Raw genomic sequence first — 22965 nt, forward strand, 5'->3', positions numbered from 1 at the left:
TTGTTTTTCAAAGGGGTTTTGTGACAGTCTTGTTGCACAGTCTTTTGTTTTTCCAGTACTCCTAATGAGTCCACTTTTTCATACTGTTGTAGAGCAATCTCACAGAGATGACTTGGAGTCCTTGGGCTAAAATACTGATGTATTTTAACCTGGGCTCCCTCCCCTGGCAGGGACTGAAAGCAGCAACAAAGAGGCAGAAATAGGAACGTATCAGTGAGAAAATGTCTACACCCATGGAGGTTTTGTGTAAAGGATATTCTTGTAAGTTACTTTTCTGCGGCACTAGGCTTACATGTTCACATTTTAGTGGGATTTCTTTTTGCTTTACACAGAATTTTACCAGTCTCATCCTCCTTGGCCAGTATCTGGTAGGGAACAAGAAAGGAAAGTAAGTATGAGATTGCATCGTGGTGCCCCAGTCAATATCTCATCATCTGACTTAACAGGTCGACAAGATACCTCTAGCATGTCAACTCTGCAGGTAAAAAAGATTTCTGTGTAATGGAAAATGAGGGTAATTTGATAAAGCTAATCTGCCGAAAGAACATACCAGCTAATTGATTTGATTTTGTACTGATTTTGCAGATGATGTTGACTTGTATAAATACTTGACGTTTTAACTGAATGTTTGTGATGTGGCTGTAGACTACTGTAAAGAAAAAAATAATTCACTTTGGCAGCAATAAGCATAAAAGGCTCAAAGTAATACAGAGTCATTGGTGTATGAGATGATGCAAAATCCTAGAGATACAGCATTTTAACCTACAGTTATGGTGTGTTTAGCTCCTCTGCTCATTGGATTTCTTGTATATGTTATCAATGAGGAAGCAAGAGTAAGTTAGAGGCAGTTGTGAGTCATGTTTCCAAATCAACAGAGCAGAGAATGTGGGTGCAGAATAGACAAGAAATAGTTGGGGAAGAACTGAAAACTGTAAAAGTGAAGAAATGCTGTAGTGCAGTACTGTAATTCAGAGCAGATAAGAAGCCACATACGTGGATGATGGATAGGCCACAGAAGGCTAATGTGAAGAGGATGGCAGTAGGACGAATGATGGTGTGATTCACAGCCACAGTCAGCACTGAAATTAGCCTCATTGATTACAGCGACTTAACAAAGAAATTTTAGGAATGTTTCTTTTTAAGACTGACAAACCATGTTTAAATACATTTTTAACTCTTTAAGCTATAGCTAAAACACCCATTTTTCAGGGTATTCATACAGACTTGTCTTAAGTAGTGTGTGGCCTGGCTCTGTACAGCTTGCCTTCAGTCTTACCTGCAGAATGGGGAGTCATCTGTACTGTAGGTATCAACATTACTGGGAGAGCAGTCTGTTCTGAGGACTGGTGCAGTCACCTAGGGGTTTTTCCATCACACTTCAATGCTGTGCTGGAGTTAACTGCATAATTTTTGCCGTGGACTCATTTTATTTCTCATTGATGGAGGATATTGACAAAAATTAAATCGGTTCCTTTTGGCTGCTTCATTTAATTGGCAGAATTAATTATTTGGGATAGTATGTGTTCTTGCACATGACGTCTGACTGCTAGAGGGAGAGCACTTTTAGATGGAAGCCAGGTGGGTATCTGTAATGAAGGCTGAGGGTGAAATAGAGAAACAATTCTGCTGTAACAAAAGTTAAGTGGGATTTTTTGGGTTGGTTTTCAGCTGAATGAATTGTTTCAGCATATAGCTGCATAAATGTTTGTCCTTCCGCAATGGATGAACAGTTCAGGCGCAGAAATGACTGAACAGGAGTAGGGGGCAGGTGAGGTTTTCTGTGTTGGCTTTGGTGGCAGTTTTTGCCAGTTTAAATTGTTCACTGAAGTACAATTCTTGCCACCAGAAATTCTCACGCTGAAATATTTTATGGCTGAAGTTTGTAAATGGTATGAAAACAAAGAGAGTAGAACTTCACATAGTTACGGATCTTGTAAATATGCATAAACACCTGATAGAAGGATGTAAAGAAGGTGCAGCCAGACTCTTCTCAGTGATATCCAGTGAATGGATAATGGACAGCGGGCAGAAATTGAAATACAAGAAATTCCATTTAGAGATAAGAAAAAACTTTTTTTACTATGAGGGTGGGCAAGGACTGGAACAGTTTGCCCTAAGAGGTTGTGGACTCTCCCTCTTCTGAGTTACTCAGAACCCAATCGGACATTGTCCTGAGTGGCCTGCTCTAGTTGACTGTGCTTTGGGTGGTGGGATTGGACTAAATGATCTCCAGGAGCTCCTCCTGACCTCGGCTGTTCTGTGAGGCTGTGAACAGAGTTCCCCCCTGAACGTTTACTCAGTTGTAAAGTGTGTATGCCCAGGATTTGTCTCTGGCATTCTGAGGAAATCACAGATACTTTGTATTTGTTGCCAGTCAGATAAATAATTAATGGTAGTAACAGAAATAAGTGCAGTGGTGTTAAACTTGACTATGTTAGGAGAGAGTACGTGGGGGTTTTTTGCTGTATTACTGACTCGGTGCTCAGTGTGCACATACACTTTTCTAAACGTTGTAAAGTATGAGTAATCCAGGTAGGTTTACAGATACGTTTTGGTTCTGCCTAACTTGTAAAACAGGAATACTCTGAGATTCTGTAGGACTGTGGGGTTTTTTAAGGAGTCTTTGAATATTCAGATGTATAATTTGTGGTACAGGCCAACAGTACAGTCTGGCTTAATGGTATATTTCCATACTTGCCCTTTTTAACACTGTGCTGCAAGTATGAGATCAGATCACTCTGTTGACTTCTTTACCAGCCCAACAGCAGCCTAGTTGGGATCTTCTCTGAGTTTATTAATCATTCATCATCTGTTGTCTTCGTTTAGTTCTTATCAAGGCAGCGAATCACTGCTGGTCTCCCCTCGTGGTGACTGAATAACAGTGTGCGACTGTAGTACAATTTAAACAGCTTCCCATGGGCCTCAGATTTGGAAGGCAAGAGGGATTTACTTAGACTTTACCTTATAACACTTGCCCTTGAGCTTGTTAGAGAAAATTTGCTTTTCATTTTCCCAGTTCTTGCTTACTCCATAGCAGGCGAGATGGCTCAAATTGTTGCAAGTTTTCATAGCTTGTGCTCTTATTATCTTCATAATGTTAAAGTAATTCTTCCATAATCAAAATGCATCCTTAGATGTTAACCAGGTTACCAATTAAAGTCATGGTTTTCCCACTATCTTTATACCTTGTTCTTAGTCAGGAAAACCTCAGGTATCCAGGTCACACGGCAAGGTTATTAAGGAGAATTTTGATTGGCTAAGTGTAAGACGATAGAAAATCATTCATACCACTTCTTACCAGGAGAACAGTAAAGAACAGCAGCTGTTTGTCCATACCCGTTCCAAGTGTGTTAGTTTCCTTTGTAAGTCTTAAGTAAATATGCTGCTGCTGTTCCTAGAAAGCAAAGTTTGCTATGCAGATCTACTGATGTCTTATGTTAAGGACTACATTTTTTATTTATAACTTGATAAATCAGTTTTGTTATTTTATTTGGATACCTTCATTTGCTAAGGCACAAATTGATCATCTGTTATTTCTCTGCCCTCCCACTGATTAACTGGACTGGGTTTTAAACCAGCCTTGGATTAGGGCTACGCTAGGGACAAGGCCTGGTTCTGCCACTTAGCTGCTTCAGCACTTTAAATTTCTTAGTTAAAAATACATTTTCTTTAACATTAACCTTAAATTTAGTAAAGCATACCTAAATATTATGGAGTAGTATGTGGAGGCTTTTCCTGATCATAGTTACATTAAAATAGTTAATAGCTTAATTTCTATGGTAGGTTGCATTCTGTGCTGGGATGTCATCTCATTAATTTCCACTGGATGGCGATAGAGGATTGAATTTTTTTTATTATTATTATTATTTTTATTTACTGTTTCCTTCCTTTTAACGTGGGCCGAGTTTTCCAGCGTCATGTTTCATATCTGCATGCAAGTCGAGGACCATGTTAACAGCGTGAAACTTTGCATGTGGGGTTTTATGTATCACAGTTTTTTTATAGTATCTAAGCTATGTGCAGTACCTCTGGGTGCTCTCTGAGACAACTCGACAGGCAGCTACCGATTACATTCAGAAAGCTGTTACTAGTTGCTGTATCTTGAAAGACTCCGTGTGTTGTACAGGTGTTCTTCTTCAAATGGCAGGAATCATGGCTTTGACAAAGCATAGGAATTATTAAGCTGCATTCTTCCTGACATTATCTTTTAATGTAATCACAGGATCAAAACCCATACTGGTTGAATTCTTAAGTGTACTTTCAACTTGTTTGAATGTTGTAAGCTGTAGAAATTAAGTCTTATACAGTGGTTTAAGAATGGGTATATTTTCCTAAAAGTTTTAATTTGCTTGATCATAACTACCATAAAGTATTTGATTAAAGAAGCAAGGTTAATAATTGATCTTCACGCATATTTCATACTTTCTAATTAAAATCTCTTTTTTTCTGTGTCTGATGTCTTTAATACTCACTTCTGTCCACCTAGTATACTTCCCAATCTCAACAAAGAGGATCCCGATAATATTTTGTCCCCTCGGCAGTGTCTGACTTATCACCTGCCCCAGCCTTAGTTATCCAAGAAGCCACCTTTTCAAGGCTCGTAAGAGGGTAGTGCAGTGGTGCCTAGACAGAGAGCCTTAGAGGGCTTTTGTTATCCAGCAGACTTGTTCCTGTTCTTCAGGATTTGTAAGTGAAACAGCCTGGTTTTAAGGGGCCTCTTCTAATAAGAACCCATGTTTTTGAAAATTTTAGACATGCAGTTCCTTGGCTGACTTATTCTGAACTCCAAAGCTTGCAGGCCTTTGGTATTTGTTTTGGTTCTCGGAAAAACAAAGGTCCTGTTTGAGTTTTCTGGAGGCATGTCTTGCCCTTTGGCGGGTTTCAGCTGTCACCAGCTCTCATCTCCTCTTTTACGAGTCCCTCTGCAGCCTTCTGCACTTAAGAACATAAAACTCCATGAGTTTGTGGCCCAGCTGTACTGTGGCTGCGCATTCAACACACAGGTGGCACAGACAATGGCAGAATTGTAAAGTCGTGAGAAAGACAGAAATTCCTTGGAGATTTCTAGTAAGCCAGTGGTTAATGTGTGTGCACATGTGTCAGCATCGTTTTTCTGGAGGACTGAGTGTCAGTTTTCCGCTTGGGAGATTCCCACTCTGATCTAGTTCCACAGCAATGTATAACTGTGTTCCCTACCTATCTTGGGACAGGATTACGCGTTACGTGCTGTTGTCTGCTATTTACAATGTTATTTGTGTAACAGGTCCTGTATCAGTTGCAATTTTAGACAAAGTTTTAACAAAGCCTTTGTGCAAGTAACATCTGATCAGCACTCCAGAAAGCCTTTCAGGTGGCTGGTTCTTTCTGTGGAGGGTGTTCTTCAGATGACAAATGCTACTCTGCTTCTTGATCTTACTTTGCAGCTCAATAGGCTCTGTGCATTCTTTCAGGTGAGCTTCGGGTGCAGGATGTGCAGATTCTGACACAAAATCATTTCATTCATGTGTAGAACAGTTTCTGTGCGTAGAGCAGAAGTACAAGATAGTGTTTCTAGACGTGCCTCGTCACTTTGAATCCTCCTTTGTCTTAGAACTGGGGAAAGAAGAAGAAAAGGTGTTTGATCAAAATGCTTTGGATGCCAATCGCTGTGAAAGCTGTTAGGGGCAGAGTCAGAGGACATTCAGTAACCTTGGCAGAGTCAGAGGACATTTAGTAACCTTTACATCTTCTTAGTGCTTGAATCGGTACAGTTAGTGTGGCATACATGTTGGGTTTTTTTTTCCCAAATGTCTGTGAAGGTCCGTGAGGTGAAATCCTCCTGGGCACCTGTTCGTAGAATGGTGAGAGCTGTTGTGTTTTAATATGCCTATGCTGCACTCACGATTGTTGAGCATGCAGAGTTAGGTTGTCTGTTTTGTCTGCGTGCCTGTTTAAGGGCAGTAGCACAAAGATTGTATCTTAGCAAACAGAACCTTTTCTGGGATTATTTGGTGTCCAGAGGGGAGCTGTGTAAATTATTTCACCATTCTGTGAGCTGTCTCGGAATAAAACCTAGTGATGGCTTTGCCTTCTCGCTTCTGCTGCGGGCTTTGCATCCTTATGGGAGCAAAGACCGGACACCTATCGCTCACACAAATGACAGGTGTCATTCGGTGTTTCTCATTCCTTCTACCTGCAAATTTGTGTAAGAATGGATTCGTGGTAGTCCACAGGTTCTGGACTATCCTTTGCTATTATTGTCTCTGTAGTAACTTAGTTTGTCACACCTGTCAAGTTGCATCCTTCCCCAGAGATGTTTCCATTTGAGGGATTCATGATTCCAGCCTTCGACTTTTTGTTTTGTCCAGCGCAACACAGAACCAAGACAGACAATTGTTTTTTTTGGTGAGCGAGATGTAGTCCAGAGGTAGAAGAACAATGAAGAAAGTTTGCTCTTAACCCTGCCTCCGATGTTGGCAGTCTTGCCCTAAAAACAGAGGAAGGGAGGAATAGAAACAGGTAGATGCTTTGTTCACGTGGGAAAGTTCCAAGCTGCTCAGAACTATGGGAGACTGATGTTTCTGCAGCAAATTTCTTTGCCGAGGATTGACTTGCTGTCTGAATGGACAACTAAAGCCCCCTTCAGACTTAAGCGCTGCATTAAAACAGCTTGCATCCTCGTGCCAAAATCTCAAAAAGTACGTTAGGAAGCTCAAGCTCCTTCAGGAGCATTAGACCACCTTTCAGTGTCCAGTCCCTGATGTTTGCTTTGTTGATTTGTTGAAATAAAATCCACCAGGGATTGGAGTCCTGAGCTGGGGTGTCTCTTTATCGCTGTAAAGATGATGTTTGTGCTCTTGCAGGTGCTGCAATACTTGTGACTATGTCAGAGAAGCATACAGGTGATGAGGCTGGGCCTTCGAGAACCCGGATAGCATAGAGCAGTGCAAGAGGGAAGGATTTACCCAGAAAATGCAAGAGCAGAAGAACAAGGACTGCCAAGTGTACGGTTTCCTGGAGGTCAACAAAGTGAGAGATGGGTTTTGCCATGAGCCTGTTGCATGGTGGTGATGAGCGTCAGAAGGCACAGTCAGGACATTCTGCTCTTTTTTCCAACTTCAAGTGTTCACAAGACTGTAATAACCCCTGGGCTCAGCAAGGTGCTTGTGCCTGTAGAGGGGTTCAGTAGGAGGGTCAGGAAAAGGGTGGGAAGGGGCTAATGCTCTGTTTCATGAGGTGGGTTGGCTGGAGAAGCTTAGCTTTTTCTACCATCTAGCTAGTGAGTCTTTTTACCGAGGGAGAGGCAGCTTCTTTGAGGTTAAGTCATCCCACCTGCCCTTCTAGTCTCAAAACAGAGACCACCAGTGGGTGCTGAAGATAACAGTAACCAACAACTTGTCAGCAGAGGTGCTGGAGGGAGTGAAATGTTCCCTTCATTAGAAAACCACTGGAAGCAAGACTGTTGGAGTTGATTGTCAAGGTTGAAGATGCTCAAAGAGATGTTTTTTGCAACTGGTGTATGAAAATGTAGTACAAGATACACCAGATGACTATGTAACTACCCTGTCATTTGGCAGGTTACCAAGCTCAAAACACTTGGACATGCAGGTTACGTACCCAAGTACATTCTAGTGGTCAGGCCCAGGCTAATTTTTTTTTTAATTTTACTTTTTATTTCAAAATCTGGAGGTTTTTTTACATCTTTGTGTACTATTCCTGGAGACAACATTCTTTATTTCTGAAAAAAAAAACCCAAAGCAAACACACCCCACCCTTTTGCTCATGAAGCCAGACATTGTGTTTTGAGCATCATCATGGGTGCTGAACCATTACAGGACCCTTTGTCACAAAGTGTGATGAGCAGGAAAGATTCAAAGGGGAGTGCTGTGGGTAGCGAGGGTCCAAGGGTGGGTGTCACTAGGGAAATTTCTGGGGGCCATTGTTAGGCACTTGGACTTTTGCACATCTCCATTCTCATCGGGACGGCAGTTAACATACGTGATAGGTTTGCACGGACATTCAAAGGTGTAATGTAGCATGTGAGCTTGACTCATTGAAATCTTCCAAGGGGGAGGGTGTGTATGATTGCTAGCAAGTGTCAGGGAGGACTGATATCTAATATCCATATCCTTTTCATATTCAAGGTTAAAATTTGAATAACCTTTGTCTTTTGGGGGATTTTGGGGTGTGGGGTTTTTTGTGGGTATTTTTTTGTTGGTAGGTTTAGTGCTTTATTTTGAACACAGCTTGTTTTCATGGATGCATACACAGGACCACTGTTGTTTATTGTATTAACGGTTTTCTTACCCTGCCTGCTCACCCTCCCGGTTACTTTCTCCACTCCGTTTCTGTGATACCTTTTTATTTCCTACAGCAGCAGTTAGTTCCCTCCTGGTAGACTTGATTCCTTCTTCTTCTCATTTTTATGTCCATTAAAATACTCTGCATAGAACAGTTGTTGTCAGCATCGGTATGTGATTATGGCTTTCCACATGACTGCCTGTGAGGAAGAGGGGAAATTCATATCTCTTTTAGGACAGTATCTGTTGGTATTGTCACCTATGAAAATGAATTGCTTATTGTCTATCTCATTTAAACAAAAATTTGAAAATGCAACCGCCGGTATGACTTCTTTATTTATATAGATTTAGGCCTTTTAATGAAAGATTACTGTCTCCTGCAGGTAGCTGGAAATTTCCACTTTGCACCAGGAAAAAGTTTCCAACAGTCTCATGTACATGGTAAAGTATTTTCCTGCTTATTATGACCTTTAGCTTCCAAGTGTTTCAGACCATTTCCTTTGAACATCTTTGCATTGCTATCTGTGGTAACAGCAGCACTGCTTCAGGGGGGAGGACATTGGTGAGATTTTGTTAGAGATGTTTAGAACTATCAGGAACGAATAGAAAAGTGTTTTCTGAAGGTGCTGCCACATAGGTGTAGGAGAACATGGAGGAGAATGCGTCTGGGCAGTCTCTCAGCCTCATTTGTTCTACAAAACTTCGCTGCCCTGTTGTAAAACAACCTCAGGTACGGTGTTCGGTCCAGGACCTGAATCAGTATCTCTGGAAGGGATATTTTGGAGAAAAGCTCTTGAGAATTTCAAGGCAACTCAGAACTTTCAGCGTAAAATTTCAGTTGTGAAGGACTTGGACTTCCTCAAGTATATATAAATACACAGTGGTTGGAATGATAGTGGTAGTTTACAGAATCATAGAATGGTTTGTGTTGGAAGGGACCTTTAAAGGCCCCCTAGTCCAGCCCCCCTGCAGGAAGCAGGGGCATCTTCAACTAGGTCAGGTTGCTTACAGCCCTGTCCAACCTGACCTTGAATGTTCCCTGGTACAGGGCATCTGCCATCTCTCTGGGCAACCTCTCCCAGTGTTTCACCACCCTCATCATAAACAATACCTTTTACCTCGTCTGAATCTACCCTCTCTTAAGTTTAAAACCACTAAGCCTTGTCCTATTGCTACAGGCTGCACTAAAACATCTGTCCCCATCTTTCTTATAAGCCCCCTTTAAGTACTGAAAGGCCACAATAAGGTCTCCCCAGAGCCTTTTCTCCGGCCTGAACAACCCCAATTCTCTCAGCCTGTCTTAGGAGAGGTGCTCCAGCCCTCTGATCACTTTTGTGGCTCTCCTCTGGACCTGCTTTGCCAAGGACTGCGGAGCCTGATGCAGTACTCCAGGTGGGTCTCACGGGATCAGAGGGGCAGAATCGCTTCCCTCGACCTGCTGGTCACGCTTCCCTTGGATGCAGCCCAGGATATGGTCAGCTTTCTGCCCTGCGAGCACAGGTTGCTGGGGCGTGCCCATTTTGTGACCCACCGGTACCCCCAAGTCCCGCTGTGACAGCCTTCATCCCCCAGCCTGCACTGGCGCATGCGCAGTAGCGGTACTGCCCCCCCTCCCCCCCCCCGGCAGCGCACGCGCAGAGCTGCCCTGCCGCTGGCGCGGAGGGGGCTCGACCGGCGCATGCGCAGAAGCGGCCCGGCGCCGAGGCGTGCGCCCGCAAGGGCAGAGCCGTGGCGATGCGGAGCGAGGGGGTATTGAAGCCGTGGAGGGGCGCAGCGGCCCCGCACCCCGCGGTCTCCAGGTTGGGGGGGGCTTCTCGCTAGGGGCGGGGCTGTTGCCGCGGGCTGCGTTTGTCGCGGGGCTGCAGCGGCGCAGCAGTTCCGTACTCCCGTGCCGAGCGCGCGCTGGCAACGTGCTCGAGGGACGGCAGCGGTGGCTCCTTGCCGGGAGGCTGCAGCGGGCGCCGCGGCACCACTCCGCAAGCAGCGAGGGTTCGCGGTGCCGTTAACAACGGCCGGCAGCGCCGAGGGGGGGGCGCCACCGCGCATGCGCGGCGCCAAGGGCTGCAGCGCCGACACTTGGCCGCCAGGTGGCAGCAGCGCCCCACCGACCCTGTGCTGAGCACGGGCCGGGATCTCGGCCCAGTTCTCACGGCCCGGCCACGGGAGCTGCTCGCTGCGGCTGCAGGGTCCGCTTCGCTCTGCCCTTTGCCCACTCGCAGCCCAGCCACCATTGCCCGCTGCCTCCGTACCAAAAAGCACCCGCGTGGCTAGAGCGGTTAAATCCTTTGCATCTGACAGCTTTAACAGTCGGGTGCTTCTTTCTGTCCCTGCCCCCACCCCATTACCGAGGGAGAGCCAGCAGCGTGGGGAGCCCATGGCACAAGGTGCGGGGGCGGGCGGGTGGATGGTGGGGTCCTACGGATAAGCCCCAGCGATTGCTGTTGTTAAAGGAAAAATTTACATAGATGTGGGTAGCACTGGGTTTGCTTTAGTCACAACTCAGAGCCGGGCCACCACCTCAGTGAGTGGCAGAGAATCAAGCGATAGAGCACAGCTTATATACGCTTATCAAATCATTAGTCAACGTCTGAAGTTTTTAGGAGTTTCCTTTGGCCCTGTCAGTTCTGCAAATCCATCACCTGACTCTGTCCCAGGTGATTGATCTGTTCGGTTCCAGTCTCTGCCTCAGTTTCAGGCTCCTCCTCGGATCTTGGTCGTCTTTCTGCCTGCTTTAACTCACACACTCCTTCAAGCGCACTTAGTCTTTGAACAAGCAATTCCTATTCACGTATACCAATTTTTCTAAAAACACCTGCATTTCTGAGAGCACCTCTGTGCACAAATTGATCATCTGTTGTTTCTCTGTTCTCCCACTGATTAACTGGACTGGGTTTTAAACCAGCCTTGGATTAGAGCTGCGCTAGGGACGAGGCCTGGCTCTGCCACTTAGCTGCTTCAGCACTTCACATTTCTTAATTCAAAACACATTTTCTTTAACAAGCAATAACAACAATGGAGAACAATTAACACTGGTTTGGTCACTGCTGATGAAAATTGTGGTTTCTAGTGTATATTGCTATATGTAACATTTATGAAACCTGGATCTGCAGGAAGAAAAATGTTCTGTTTCATGCCCACAGATGAGCTTCCTGAGATGAGCATCCACGTTTCAACAAGCCTTTAAATCAAAGGTTGTAAACGAGTGTCAGTCTGCACAACCAGCTGGGAATCTTCTGTTGTTCTAGGCCCGTATATTTGTCCCATTCAATACCTTGTCTGTGTCATTTGCCTTTTTGTCTGTCCTGTGCTCTCCTGCTAAAGATTTCATAGGCTTCAGTCTCCTGCTACTGCTCCAGCTCCCGCATCTAATGCTCCTTATCTCTTACCTGCTCAGAAAAGTCCAAGAGTTTCAGGGAGTTGCCCCCCCTTCAGGAGGAAGGGAAGCGAAACAATTTGTCAGATGAAGTGCTGATCCATTTCACCTATGCAAACAGGAAAGGAGCGAAGAAACAATGAGAATGTAGGTGAGATGCAAAAAACAGGATTTCTGGATAATATTACTGTATTCTGGTGTTTCACACACACACACACCTTTTTTTTTTTTTCATATCGCTATTCTGTTAACTTTTTTTTGTTAGATCGAGAAGTAGCCTGCTACTAAGCTACTCAACTGACCTGAATATCACCTACGCATGGACTTCAGAATTGCCTTTGGCCAGGATTAAATGCTGCCAAGCAGGAATGCCTGAACAGGTCAAGCTTTAACGTTCAGATCTGTAACAGCGGGGTTCCAGTACGCCCTTTTTCTCGTGGCCCACAGACAAAAAAGCACTACCATTCTACAACCACACACTTTGCCCATCTGAGAGGTGAACAAAACATCATGGCTATTGGAAAAGAGCAGCATAAAGATAAAAGAGCCTAGGCGATACCAATTTAAGCTATCTACATTTAGGTTAAAAGAAAACTTCAGGCTAGAAAAAAAAATATTTCACACGTGCATAATAGAATGAGCTTAACTGGAGAATTCTTTAGGGGAACCGATGAACTGAAAACCATTTAAGGAGTGGTCACAATGCTTGCTGCTTAAAGGGATGCTTTCAAGAAAAAAGTTGCTTTCCCAAGTTTTTCCCCCAACGAGTTTAAAATTCAATGGAAATAAGTTTTCAATCAGAGTGAACATTAGTCACTGGGTATGCCTTTCATTTTCATGAAGTCATCACAACAATACATGTAATAGTTATAAATTTCATGCATTTGCAAAACCATTTTGACCCTGCTGAGGACACAGTTAACATTCTGGATTCGGGTGCAAATTTAGTGATGCTGGGTTTGCGTTTCTTTTGGACGCTGTATTCTTCCAGAAGACATTAATTCTTCTCTTCTATCTCCAGCAATGTGCTGCTGAAAGAGTACAGTAACCGAGTCAAAAACAGCACAAGTTTTTCCTCAGCTTCTGTTTTGGATGGATGGTTTTGAATCACTAAGAGTTCTACTGTACTACCTGTAAGTAGAGGTTTTCTAGTACAGATCTATGCAGTTCTTTAAGTATTTTCCCATGCAAGGGAACAACAAGAAGAATGATTTTTAGGGTGTTTGCTCTATGGCTATAGTAACGGTCTTTTTGGAGGGGAGACTCGCTATTTGGTCAGTCCAGTCTGCTCCATGGTCCTTGTGCTCACCAAATAGAAAAGGAAGTAGCAGGACTACAGGGTGGAACGGGAAACAGGAGACTTTCCCTTCAGCTTTTATATCAGACAACTAGTTTGCTGTTGCTGGAGCTCAGACACAAGAGCAGGATGTCAGACATGCTTTTCCCCTGGATTATGGGACGCTAACCTACACACGGTAGTATACTATGAGTCCACTGCTTGCTTCAGGAGAACAACTTCATAGTTGTTAGCAAACCAAAACCAAGCTTACTCAGCTTCAACAAGAATGTTGGGCTGTTGTATTAGAGATAGGGGTTCCCAAGCAGCAGTGTGGCCTTCAGTGCCACAGTGAAAAAGGGCAGGAGAAACTGAAAGGAAGGGGGTGCTCAGCAGCCTTTCCCTGACCTGCTATAGGCTCGAGACTCACAGTTTTACTCAAAAAAGGACAGAATCCCTGGGGATTTAAAAAGCAGCACACAGAATAGAGATTTGAACCCAATCTCCTTCTTCCTAGATCAAAAAAAATAAAATAAAAATCTGTCTTGGGCACAATAAGAATATGTTAGGGGCAAGGGGTAGAGGGGCAGAATGTCTTACTCTCTTCCCCCCCTCTCCCAGCAGACAGCAACATCGTTCTCACTACAGATGTGGCAAGGTTTTGGTAGCTGGGCAGCTACAAGGCTAACTTCTGTGAGAATCCGCTAGAAGCTTCCCCCATGTCCAACAGAGCCAGTACCAGCCAGCTCCAAAACAAACCCACTGCTGGCCAAGGCCAAGTTCATTAGCAAAAGTGGCAGCACCTCTGTGACAACATAGTTAAGAAGGGGGAAAAGTTATTGCACAAAAGCAACTGTGCCAGACAGGGGAGTGAGAATATATGAAAGAGCCCTGCAGACACCAAGGTCAGTGAAGAAGGGTGGGAAGAGGTGCCCTAGGTGCCACAGCAGAGATTCACCTGCAGCCCGTGGTGAAGCCCATGGTGAGGCAGGCGGTGGCCCTCAGCCCATGAGGTCCATGATGGAGCAGACGTGCACCTGCAGCCTGGAGAGGACCCCACGCTGGGGCAGGTGGATGTCTGAAGGAGGCTGTGACCCCATGGGCAACCCGCACTGGAGCAGGCTCGTAGCAGGACCTGTGGAGAGAGGAGCCCAGGCTGGAGCCGGTTTGGTGGCAGAACTTGTGACCCCACAGGGGACCCACGCTGGAGCCGTCTGTTCCTGATGGACTGCACCCTGTGGAAGGCACCCACACTGGAGCTAGGGAAGAGCATGAGGAGCCCTCTCCCTGAGGAAGGAGCAGCAGCAGAAACGTGTGATGAACTGACCACTACTGCCATCTCCCACGTCCTGTGCTGCTGCATGGGGAGACAAGAGAAATCAGGAGTAAAGTTACACCCGACAGAAGGGGGGGTGGCATTCTTAAGATTTGGGTTTTTGAGTGGTAGTAAGCTGAACTAGCTTCCCTGAGTTTGTTTTACCCATGACAGTAACTGCCGAGTGATCTGCCTCTCCTTACCTCAACCCACGAGCTTTTCATTGTTATTTTCTCTCCCCTGCCCCGCTGAGGAGGGGGAGTGACAAGAGCGGCTTTGCTGGGCACCTGGTGTCCAGCCAGGGTCACCCCACCAGAAAAAACACCCCACAGCAGCACGGAGAGGAGAGGGGCCAGAGCCGGGGCCTGGGACGCGCGAGCGGGGAGACGGGGCCCCGAGCACCGGGCGCTCACCGCAGCTCCCGCTCTGGGCGCCGCAGCGAGGTGCCTCTTTCTCCCGCTCCTCCCCCCTTTCTCCTCCGTGACGCCGGTGCCCGGCTGTCCCCCACCGGGGTCTCACAGCTCTCGGGGGACGAGGCCGCCTGGCTGCCGGGCCCCGCTCCGGCCCCGCGGGGCGCTGCGGCCCGGCAGAGGGAGCCTTCCTCACCCGGCCGGCCGTGGATTCCTCCTTCCTCACCCACCTTCCTCTGGCCTGCCCGGCGCCACCCCAGGCAGCCCCTCCCGCAGCCGGGCAGGCCCCACGCAGCCCTTCTCGCCCCGCGCCGGGACGGCCCGCACAGGCCCGCGGCGGGGGCAGCCCGCGGCGTCCCCAGGGCACGGACGGGCAGCGGCACGGCCGCGGGGGAGGGAGAGCAGCAGCGGCCGCTGCCGGCGTAGCTCAGCTCGGCCCGGCCGGGGCTCTCCCGCCGCGGGGGGCTCTAGAGGCGTGTTTGGGGCCCGACTGCCGCCACCGCGGCCGGGGGTGCGGGCCCAGCCGCATGGGAGGAGCCGGGGCTGGGGGCAGCTGCGCGGGGCGAGCGGGACCGGGGCAGGCTCCGGGGGAACCGGGCGGTACCGCCTCCTCCCGCTCCCTCCCCTCAGCTCTCGGGACCCGTGGACCCCGCTCGCCGCCTGCGGGCCGGGACCTGCCGCAGCGGCGGCCGGAGCCTCCCGCGCCGCACCCCCGCACCGCCCGTGCGCCGGCGGGGCCAGAGCTGCCGCCGCCGCATCCCCGCACGGGGCCCCTGGGGCGGCGGCCCTGCAGGGCCCTTACGGGCGGGCTGCAGTGCGCAGTAAGCCCGTACTCCTGGAGGTGTCTTGTGACCAGTGTGACCTCCAGCCCAGGGAGCTCTTGGAGCTGCCAGGGCACTGCCCCCTCAAGGACCACCACCTATGCCCTTCACGGCCTGCCCGCAGCCCCGCAGGGCTTGGATGCTGGTGGTCCCCTGTGGAGGGACTGCAGAGGTCAGGGGGTAGAACCTGCCATCCACCGTTCTGGCCCACGCCTCGCAGCAGCCCAAATAGCCCTGGGGGATTTCTGGGGGTGCTGCCACAGAGCCTCCATGGGATACCCACGTGTGAGCTTGACAGCCCTCAGGACTCAGGGTTGTAGCAGGGAACCCTGTGATGAGGCCTGGGGAGAGCACAGTGGACACTTGCCCTGCTGAGGCCTTCACCATCCCCCAGGGTGCCCTCAGGGCTGCAGCTGTGGCAGCCGTGCCCCTCGCATTGCCCCAGCTGGATGTGCTGGGCAGGGTGCTGGCCTGCCAGGGGTGCCTGGCCACTCTCCTCCCCAGGCACTGGGCCACAGAAGGGGACAGGCACCAAGTAGGGGCATGGTGTTATGGAGGCTGCCGGGCAGGCAAGGGATGTCCCAGGTGACTGCAGTGTGTCCTGGTCGAGCTGGTGCTTTAGTTTCGGGAAGTGGGGATGGACACAGTGTGACCCAGGCACCCAGCGCGAGTTTGGGCAGTGACTGATGCAGCACCTCCGTGGACTGCTGTACTGCTACAGGGAGTCTTTGCAGCTTAATCTCCAGGTTAAACCACTGGTCTGCATCAGGTGGGGCAGGGAACAGAAATAACCAAAGTTGGCTTTGGGTGTATGGAGCGCAAGTGAGATATGCTTACTCTTCCCATCTGGCCTTGCCATCCCTGAGTGTGTGGTGGCCATCACCAGTCCCAGGAGCACAGTGAAACTATCCCTCAGGGGCCTCCCGGCCTCCTCATTGCTTTTGCAGCTCTCTGCTGGGAAGACCCTGTCAAGGTGGTCTGCAGAGCTCTAAAAATTTCAGATCACTTGTAGAAAAACAGGTTGTGGCTGCCTTTCAGGAGAAAGGCTGCTTCTGCGTGCTTTGAGTTTGGGTCTCTCTGGGAAGCAGGTCTTGACACTGGATCAAATCACCGCCTTAAAGCAGAGAGGTTAATTAAAACACATGGCCAAGACCACACTTACAACCACTCAAGTCTTACCTGCATCTGCATGGCCCAAATTCCCACTTTGTATCCTTCATTTACCAGCACATGTGCCAGGCTCAGCGCTTGCAATACTGCTTAGTTCCACTTTCTTCACAGAAATCCACAAATTGGGCCACGTCCTCTACCAGCTGCTAATAGCCGCAGCTAGAAAAGGAAACACAACTGAAAAACCCCACGTGGTTCTTTTTGATGGCTTTTGAACTCACATTTCTCCGCTTCTCATTGTAACAAGATTCTCCAAGCTTTGCCTAAAAATAAACCATCAATGAGGACAAAAGGGTGGTTTCTTCTAAAAGTATCCCCTCCCCTATCAGGTTTCTGCATGGCCAAGAAAAGCTTAAATATCTCTATGTGTGGGTGTGTATATAATAGACGCTGTCTACTTACTTATTGTCATGATGTATACACAGTTTTTCATCAATCCGAAGCAATTTCCATGCTTTGGTGCTGAGCAGCAATCCAAGCCAGCAACAAACCGCTGGTTGACACAAGCCCTGGTGACTGCTGGGTGCCTCATTCTTTTCCACTTTCACATCAGTCTTTGGTGATCCCCGCAAGCACTTAGGCTCATACTGCTCAGTGGTTACAGTCTGTGGTTTTTCTGTTCACTGAGTAACAATCCCTAATTCCCCCCACCAAGAACTTTGCTGCACGCTGGTATATTTATTAGCAGCCCTTGGGCATTTTTCTAAGGCCACCCACTTTTTAGAGCCAGAGCAGTGAACGGTACTGCCTTCCCAGCCTAATTCACTCGTGACTTCCCAGTGCTGGGAACGAGCAGCAGGACAAGGCTATACGACACACCACTGCAGGGAATCCCAGCCCACAGGAAGCCCCAGCATGATGGTGAAGCGCTGGCATGTGCCGGGGTGCCGTGTCCTTGGGGCTGGGACCCAGGTGGCCAAGGGTCCCCCGCCAGACCCAGCAATGGGGCCAGAAGTCACACCTGGCACCCAGCAGCCCAGAAGTGACTCCAAAACAGTTTTCTGTTGCCTCCATCTATCCCAGGCCCTGCCAATTTGGGTTGCATCAGCACTGTGGCTTGCCACAACCAGCACGTCTCACCCCTCACTCCGGTCCCAAGCACTTAACGGCTCTGCCGGTTTCAGAGGGAGGTCTAAACTGCATTTCCCACTCCTGCTCCAGCACCTACAGCTCCACTGGTGGCCATCCTCCCTCACCCTCTGGACAGTGGCAGCAGCCCTGCCCCGGGCTCTGCCTCCCCTCCCAGTGCCCACCAACCAGGAAGCATGGCTTGCTCTCCAACTTCAGCATCTGGTCATTCCCAATGGCAGTCAGAAAGGAAACTTCTTTCTTTTCAACCCCCCAGCTGGGCACAGCAGATGGGTTTTGACTTGCTCTGCCACATCTCTGTCACCATGAGACGGGATGGCTCACAGCAGTACACACAGCATGGAGAAGCCCTGGTTTCCATTTGGGAGCTTCTCCTTTATGGCAGAGAGGCAAGGCAGCTCCTTTCTGCCCCACGGGGCTTCTCTCTCCCTCCCCCAACCCAGGGGCCACAGCCACTGCAGGCTGCAGCTTTCTGCTGGGGACCGCTGCTTAGGCTTTGAAGTTCAGTGGCAGTGACACCCATGGCTAGATTTTCGGTGAGGTGGCCTCACAGCCCAGCCTGAAATGCAGATGGCTCCAGGTGCGTGTGACGGCCAGCATGGGACTCCCCGCTCCAGGGTTTTCCAGCTACTCCGAGGCCCAAGCCCCACACTGGGACCAGCAAGGCCATCCCCTATGGTGTTGCTGTCAGTTTCCTCCCTTCCTGGCGTTACCCCAGCAAAAGCACCCATGCATCTACGGTACCCCCCACCCCCCCCATCACAGATCTCACTTCAGCCTCATCCATGCCAGAACCATCCTGGGAAGAGGAACTAACCATCAAAAATAGGGGAAGTGAGCCTGTCCATATGGAAGCTTCTTTAACTGTTTGTTCCCCGAAACACACAGCAGCTGCCCTGTGCTGCTGAAACTGGGCCCCCACCACACGCCAGCATCCCTGGGCAGAGCCAGCTCAGTACCACTGGGACCAGCTTCCCACAGGTCAGCCATCCTGAGCAGGAGGTGCTTTTCTCAGCTGGAGGCACTGTGAGTCTTGGCCAAAGGACAGGGATGGGGTAGAGGAGGCTGCACAGGGCTCTGATGTAGGAGAAGGGAGAGGTACATGCCATGGGCTGGCCCCCAAAGAGGGGAACCTCCAAACCCACCAGGGCCTGCCCCAGGGCCTCAGGCAGCCTCTTCACCAAGAGAGAAGGCGCACACATTGCACTGCCCCCACACTGAAACCACACTGCACCACCTCCCCACTTCCCCTCCTTGCCTCTGCTGTGAAGGCAAGTCTGGAGTCAGCAGCAAAGCCCACATGACCAGGACCAGATTTCACCCTGTCATGTGAGTGGGACCCCAAGGTCATGGGGCTGGTGACATGTCCCTTGCGTGGCACGAAGGAGCCAGGGTCACCCAGGGGCAGGGGGGACTCATCTGGGACAGTCACCCAAGCACTGGCCAAGGGGGGTTCACACAGTGAAATGAGGCAGTGTGCTCCAGGTGTCTCTACTTTCCGCTTCCCACCCACTCGTCTCAGCTCCACTCAGCCATTTCTCACATTCACCAATTCTCACTTCTCCTTTCCCCTTTGTTAATTCAACCCCCAAAAGGAGGAGCCACCCAGAAGCTGCACCCCCAGACAGCTCATTTCCCCAGCTCCTGCCTCACCGCTCAGACATCTGGTGAGGTCCCTGTGCCGGTTCAGCCATGGGCTGGGCGCTGGGCAGTGTCCCGCTTGCCTGGGTGTTGGTGGCTTGGGTAAGAGGGGCTGAGCAGTCGCAGGAGCTATCCTCCTCTGCGGGGTTTTCAGAGTGCAAGGCGGCCCTGAAGCTCCCAAGTCTGGAAGTTCTGCCGGGGGGGGGGCTGGGATAACCTCAGGAATTTGGATATGGGCAGAGTCATCAACCTGGGCTACTCACTGTGCAAGACCACGGAAGACGGATCTTATATCATCCCAGATGAGATCTTCACTATCCCTCGCAAGCAGAGCAACCTGGATATCAACTCCGAGATCATCGAGTCCTGGAAAGATTACCAAAGCATCACCTCTGCCTCCATCAACCTGGAGCTGTCCCTCTTCTCCTCCATCAACGGCAAGTTCTCCTACGACTTCCACCGGGCCAAGACCCACCAAGTGAAAGACCATGCTGTCACCACCCGAGTGCAAGTTAGGAACCTGGTTTACACTGCCAAGATCAGCCCAGGGGCAGTCCTGGACAAGGGCTTCAAGAAGCAGCTGCTGACCATCGCCAGCCACCTGGAAAACAACCAGACACGGATGGCTGATTTTCTGGCTGAGGTGCTGGTGCTTAACTATGGCACACACACCATCACCTCTGTGGATGCCGGAGCCTGCTTGGTGCAGGAGGATCAGATCAAGGCAACCTTCCTGAAGGACAGCTGGGCCACACGGAGTGCTGTCACCGCCTCGGCTGGCATGGCCTTCCACAGCATCATCAGTGTGAAAAACACAGAGTCCCTGGATGTCAGCTCTGGCTTCACCAAGCAGTATCTGGAGAACCGCACCAACTCCAGGGTAGAGAGCATTGGTGGGACCCCCTTTTATCCAGGCATCACCCTCAAGACCTGGCAGGAGGGGATCAGGAACCAGCTGGTGGCTCTCGACCGCTCAGGGCTGCCCCTGTACTTCTTCATCAATCCCAGCACCCTGCCAGAGCTGCCCACCCCCATGGTGAAGAAGCTGGCCAGGCACGTGGATATGGCTATCCGCCGCTACTACACCTTCAACACCTACCCAGGCTGCACCGATGCCACCTCGCCCAACTTCAACTTCCATGCCAATGCTGACGATGGCTCCTGCGAGGGTGCCATGAACAACTTCACCTTTGGGGGAGTCTTCCAGGAGTGTACCGGGCTGGCCGGCCCTGACACCAGCATGCTGTGCCGGGGGCTGGAGCAGAGGAACCCCCTCACTGGTGCTTTCTCCTGCCCCACCACCTACACTCCAGTGCTGCTGGGTGCGCAGGAGCGGGAGGAAGGCCACAGCCATCTGGAGTGCCACAACAAGTGCATCCTGGGCATCTTCTGTCACCGCGAGTGCCAGGACATCTTCTGGCTTTCCCGGGTGCAATTCAGCGCTTACTGGTGTGCCCCGAGCGGGCCAGTGGCCCCAAGCTCAGGATACCTATTTGGGGGGCTGTTCAGCACCCACAGCACCAACTCCATCACCGGTGCTCAGTCCTGCCCCTCAGGGTACTTCCCACTGAAGCTCTTCGATGAGCTCAGGGTGTGTGTGAGCCTGGATTATGAGCGAGGTGGCCAGTTCGCAGTGCCCTTCGGGGGCTTCTTCAGCTGCCAGGCAGGGAACCCCTTGGCGGGGCAGCACCAGGGCACTGCTGAGGACCCCCATGCCAAGAGCTGCCCCCCAGGCTTCAGCCAGCACTTGGCACTCATCAGCGATAGCTGTCAGGTGGAGTACTGCGTCCAGGCTGGCATCTTCACAGGGGGCTCACTGCCACCTGCCCGTCTGCCACCCTTCACCCGGCCCCCTGCCAACCTGCCAGCCATCGACACTGTGCTGGTGAGCAGCAAGGACGGGGACAGGGCCTGGGTCAGGGATGGGCAGAGCCACACGTGGCGGCTGGCGCAGCCAGAAGAGATCCAGCACGCGGCAGAGATGGTGAAGGGCCAGGTGCTGACAGGGGGCAAGGTGGCTGGCATCACTGTGGCAGTCCTGGCAGGGCTGACCACCATCCTGGCGATGATCTGCTACAGCCACAGTACAAGGTGAGGGGGTACCGCGCAATGGGTGAAGGGGACAGCCTAGCTGCTGCAAGCCCCAACAGCAGCACTGTGCTGACCGTGGGCGAGGCGCACCAGGAGCAGCCAGTGGGACTGACAGCGTAAGAGCCTCCCCCACTTTCCAGGTGATGCCTTGCGCCCCAAACCCAGGCAAAGCCCCCTGCCCACGCCCCTTTCCAGGGGCAAAGCTGCGCAGCACCCCCAGCCCCCTACCCCTGAAACCAAAGGTCTGTGCCACCACGAAGGCCCCAGCCTTGCCCCTCCATTGAGGGTACACACGCTCTTGCCCTCCACTAGGTCCCCAGGCTCCAGCCTCCAGAACCTGGAAGGCTCTGTGGTCCTTCAGACATCCCTCCCCAGCTGACTGAGAGGCTAACGCCCTGGGTCAACCCATTGTCAGGACACACCGCAATACCCTTCTGCCAGCCCCTGCCCCTCCACAGCTCCATCTCCTCCCCCCAGACCGTCCCGGGACGCTGCCCCTTCGGAGGTCGGCAAGTCACCCCTTCGCTGCGAGCCATGCCCCAGCTGCCTCTCCCCCTCAAAACCAAACGAGGGGACCCGGGGCCCTTCAACAAGCCGCTGGGAACACTGAGGTGCCCAAGGAGAAGGAGCTCCTGAGCACAGCCATCTTCTTCCCCCTGGGCTGGCCCCAAAGAGCCAGGGGAAGCTGTACAACCTCCCCCGGCACACGGGAACACCAGCAGGGCTTAAGCGTGTCCACCATAGAGACAAACCATCGCTGCTTTGAAAAACACGGGGTCAGGACACATGCTGGGGCTCACCCAACTCCTGGGAGAAAAGCCCCAGCCCCCTAAGCCCAGAGAAGACCCCCCAGCTACTGCAGGCACCCAGCACCAGGACAGCCATCACCAGCAACGCTTCGCCTCACCTCGCGGGGAAGGAGGGAGCAGAGGGGTCCCACGGAGACACACACGGTTAGCCACCGACCTCTGCCTGCTGCAACTGGAGGGCCAGCCCCGTCCCCATGTATATCTATCGGGATAGATATACACACGCATGCAGAGAGGCACGGATCGATTTTATTTCAGCCAGCAACTAATTGTGTAGGCAAATGGCATTAAAAAAAGACAGGAAAAAAAAAAAAAAAAAGTCATATTGTGAAAAGACTAACATTAAAAGCTGTCAGGCTGGCACCCAGGGCGGGTGGGGAACCTCCCCTTCCTCCTCCAGATCACAGGAGGGTTTTGCATAGCTCCAGCCAGGGTATTTTTTCGCAGTGGGGGAAGCCTAAGGCTGGGTGGAGGGGAAATCACACTGCTGCAGCTCCCCTGGCTACAGAGCTGCCAAAAACGGGGTTATCCTGGGGAAAAAGGTTTCCTCCCTTGAGGTAGAAAATAACATCCCACGCTACGGACAGCTGGGGACAGGGCAGTGCAAAGGGGTGTCAGGGGGGCAAGGGGTGCCTGGCCCTCCCCACAAGTGCCCCCTCACTCACCTGGCCACACAGACGACGGACAGAAG

The 22965-nt window shown here is 50.6% G+C and overlaps 1 protein-coding gene and 2 long non-coding RNA genes across 9 annotated transcripts; 2 read left to right on the forward strand and 1 right to left on the reverse strand.

The window, feature by feature from the left end:
- Window positions 1-337: 337 nt before the first annotated feature.
- LOC308070355 lies at window positions 338-12464 on the forward strand. 6 transcript variants are annotated; one of them, XR_013930710.1, is made up of 3 exons: window positions 338-481; window positions 6843-9671; window positions 11674-12464. It is a non-coding gene; the product is annotated as an uncharacterized lncRNA (long non-coding RNA). The 6 variants fall into 6 exon arrangements; XR_013930711.1 differs by lacking the exon at window positions 338-481 and adding an exon at window positions 3395-5683; XR_013930713.1 differs by lacking the exon at window positions 338-481 and having other exon boundaries at window positions 5720-8720; window positions 9574-9671.
- Window positions 10752-14874, reverse strand: LOC308070356. 2 transcript variants are annotated; one of them, XR_013930716.1, is made up of 3 exons: window positions 14447-14874; window positions 13887-14063; window positions 10752-12683 (listed from the first exon to the last, which is right to left on the reverse strand). It is a non-coding gene; the product is annotated as an uncharacterized lncRNA (long non-coding RNA). The 2 variants fall into 2 exon arrangements; XR_013930717.1 differs by lacking the exon at window positions 14447-14874 and having other exon boundaries at window positions 13887-14440.
- A 4446-nt stretch (window positions 14875-19320) lies between these two features.
- Window positions 19321-22572, forward strand: MPEG1 (macrophage expressed 1). The gene is given in 3 exon segments (XM_080404099.1): window positions 19321-19572; window positions 19574-21452; window positions 21455-22572. Coding segments are annotated over 3 exon segments (2157 nt in total). The 5' UTR covers window positions 19321-19425; the 3' UTR covers window positions 21586-22572.
- Window positions 22573-22965: the final 393 nt, after the last annotated feature.

This window comes from Falco punctatus (assembly GCF_963210335.1).
Source record: "Falco punctatus genome assembly, chromosome: 10".
Taxonomy (NCBI): Eukaryota; Metazoa; Chordata; class Aves; order Falconiformes; family Falconidae; genus Falco; species Falco punctatus.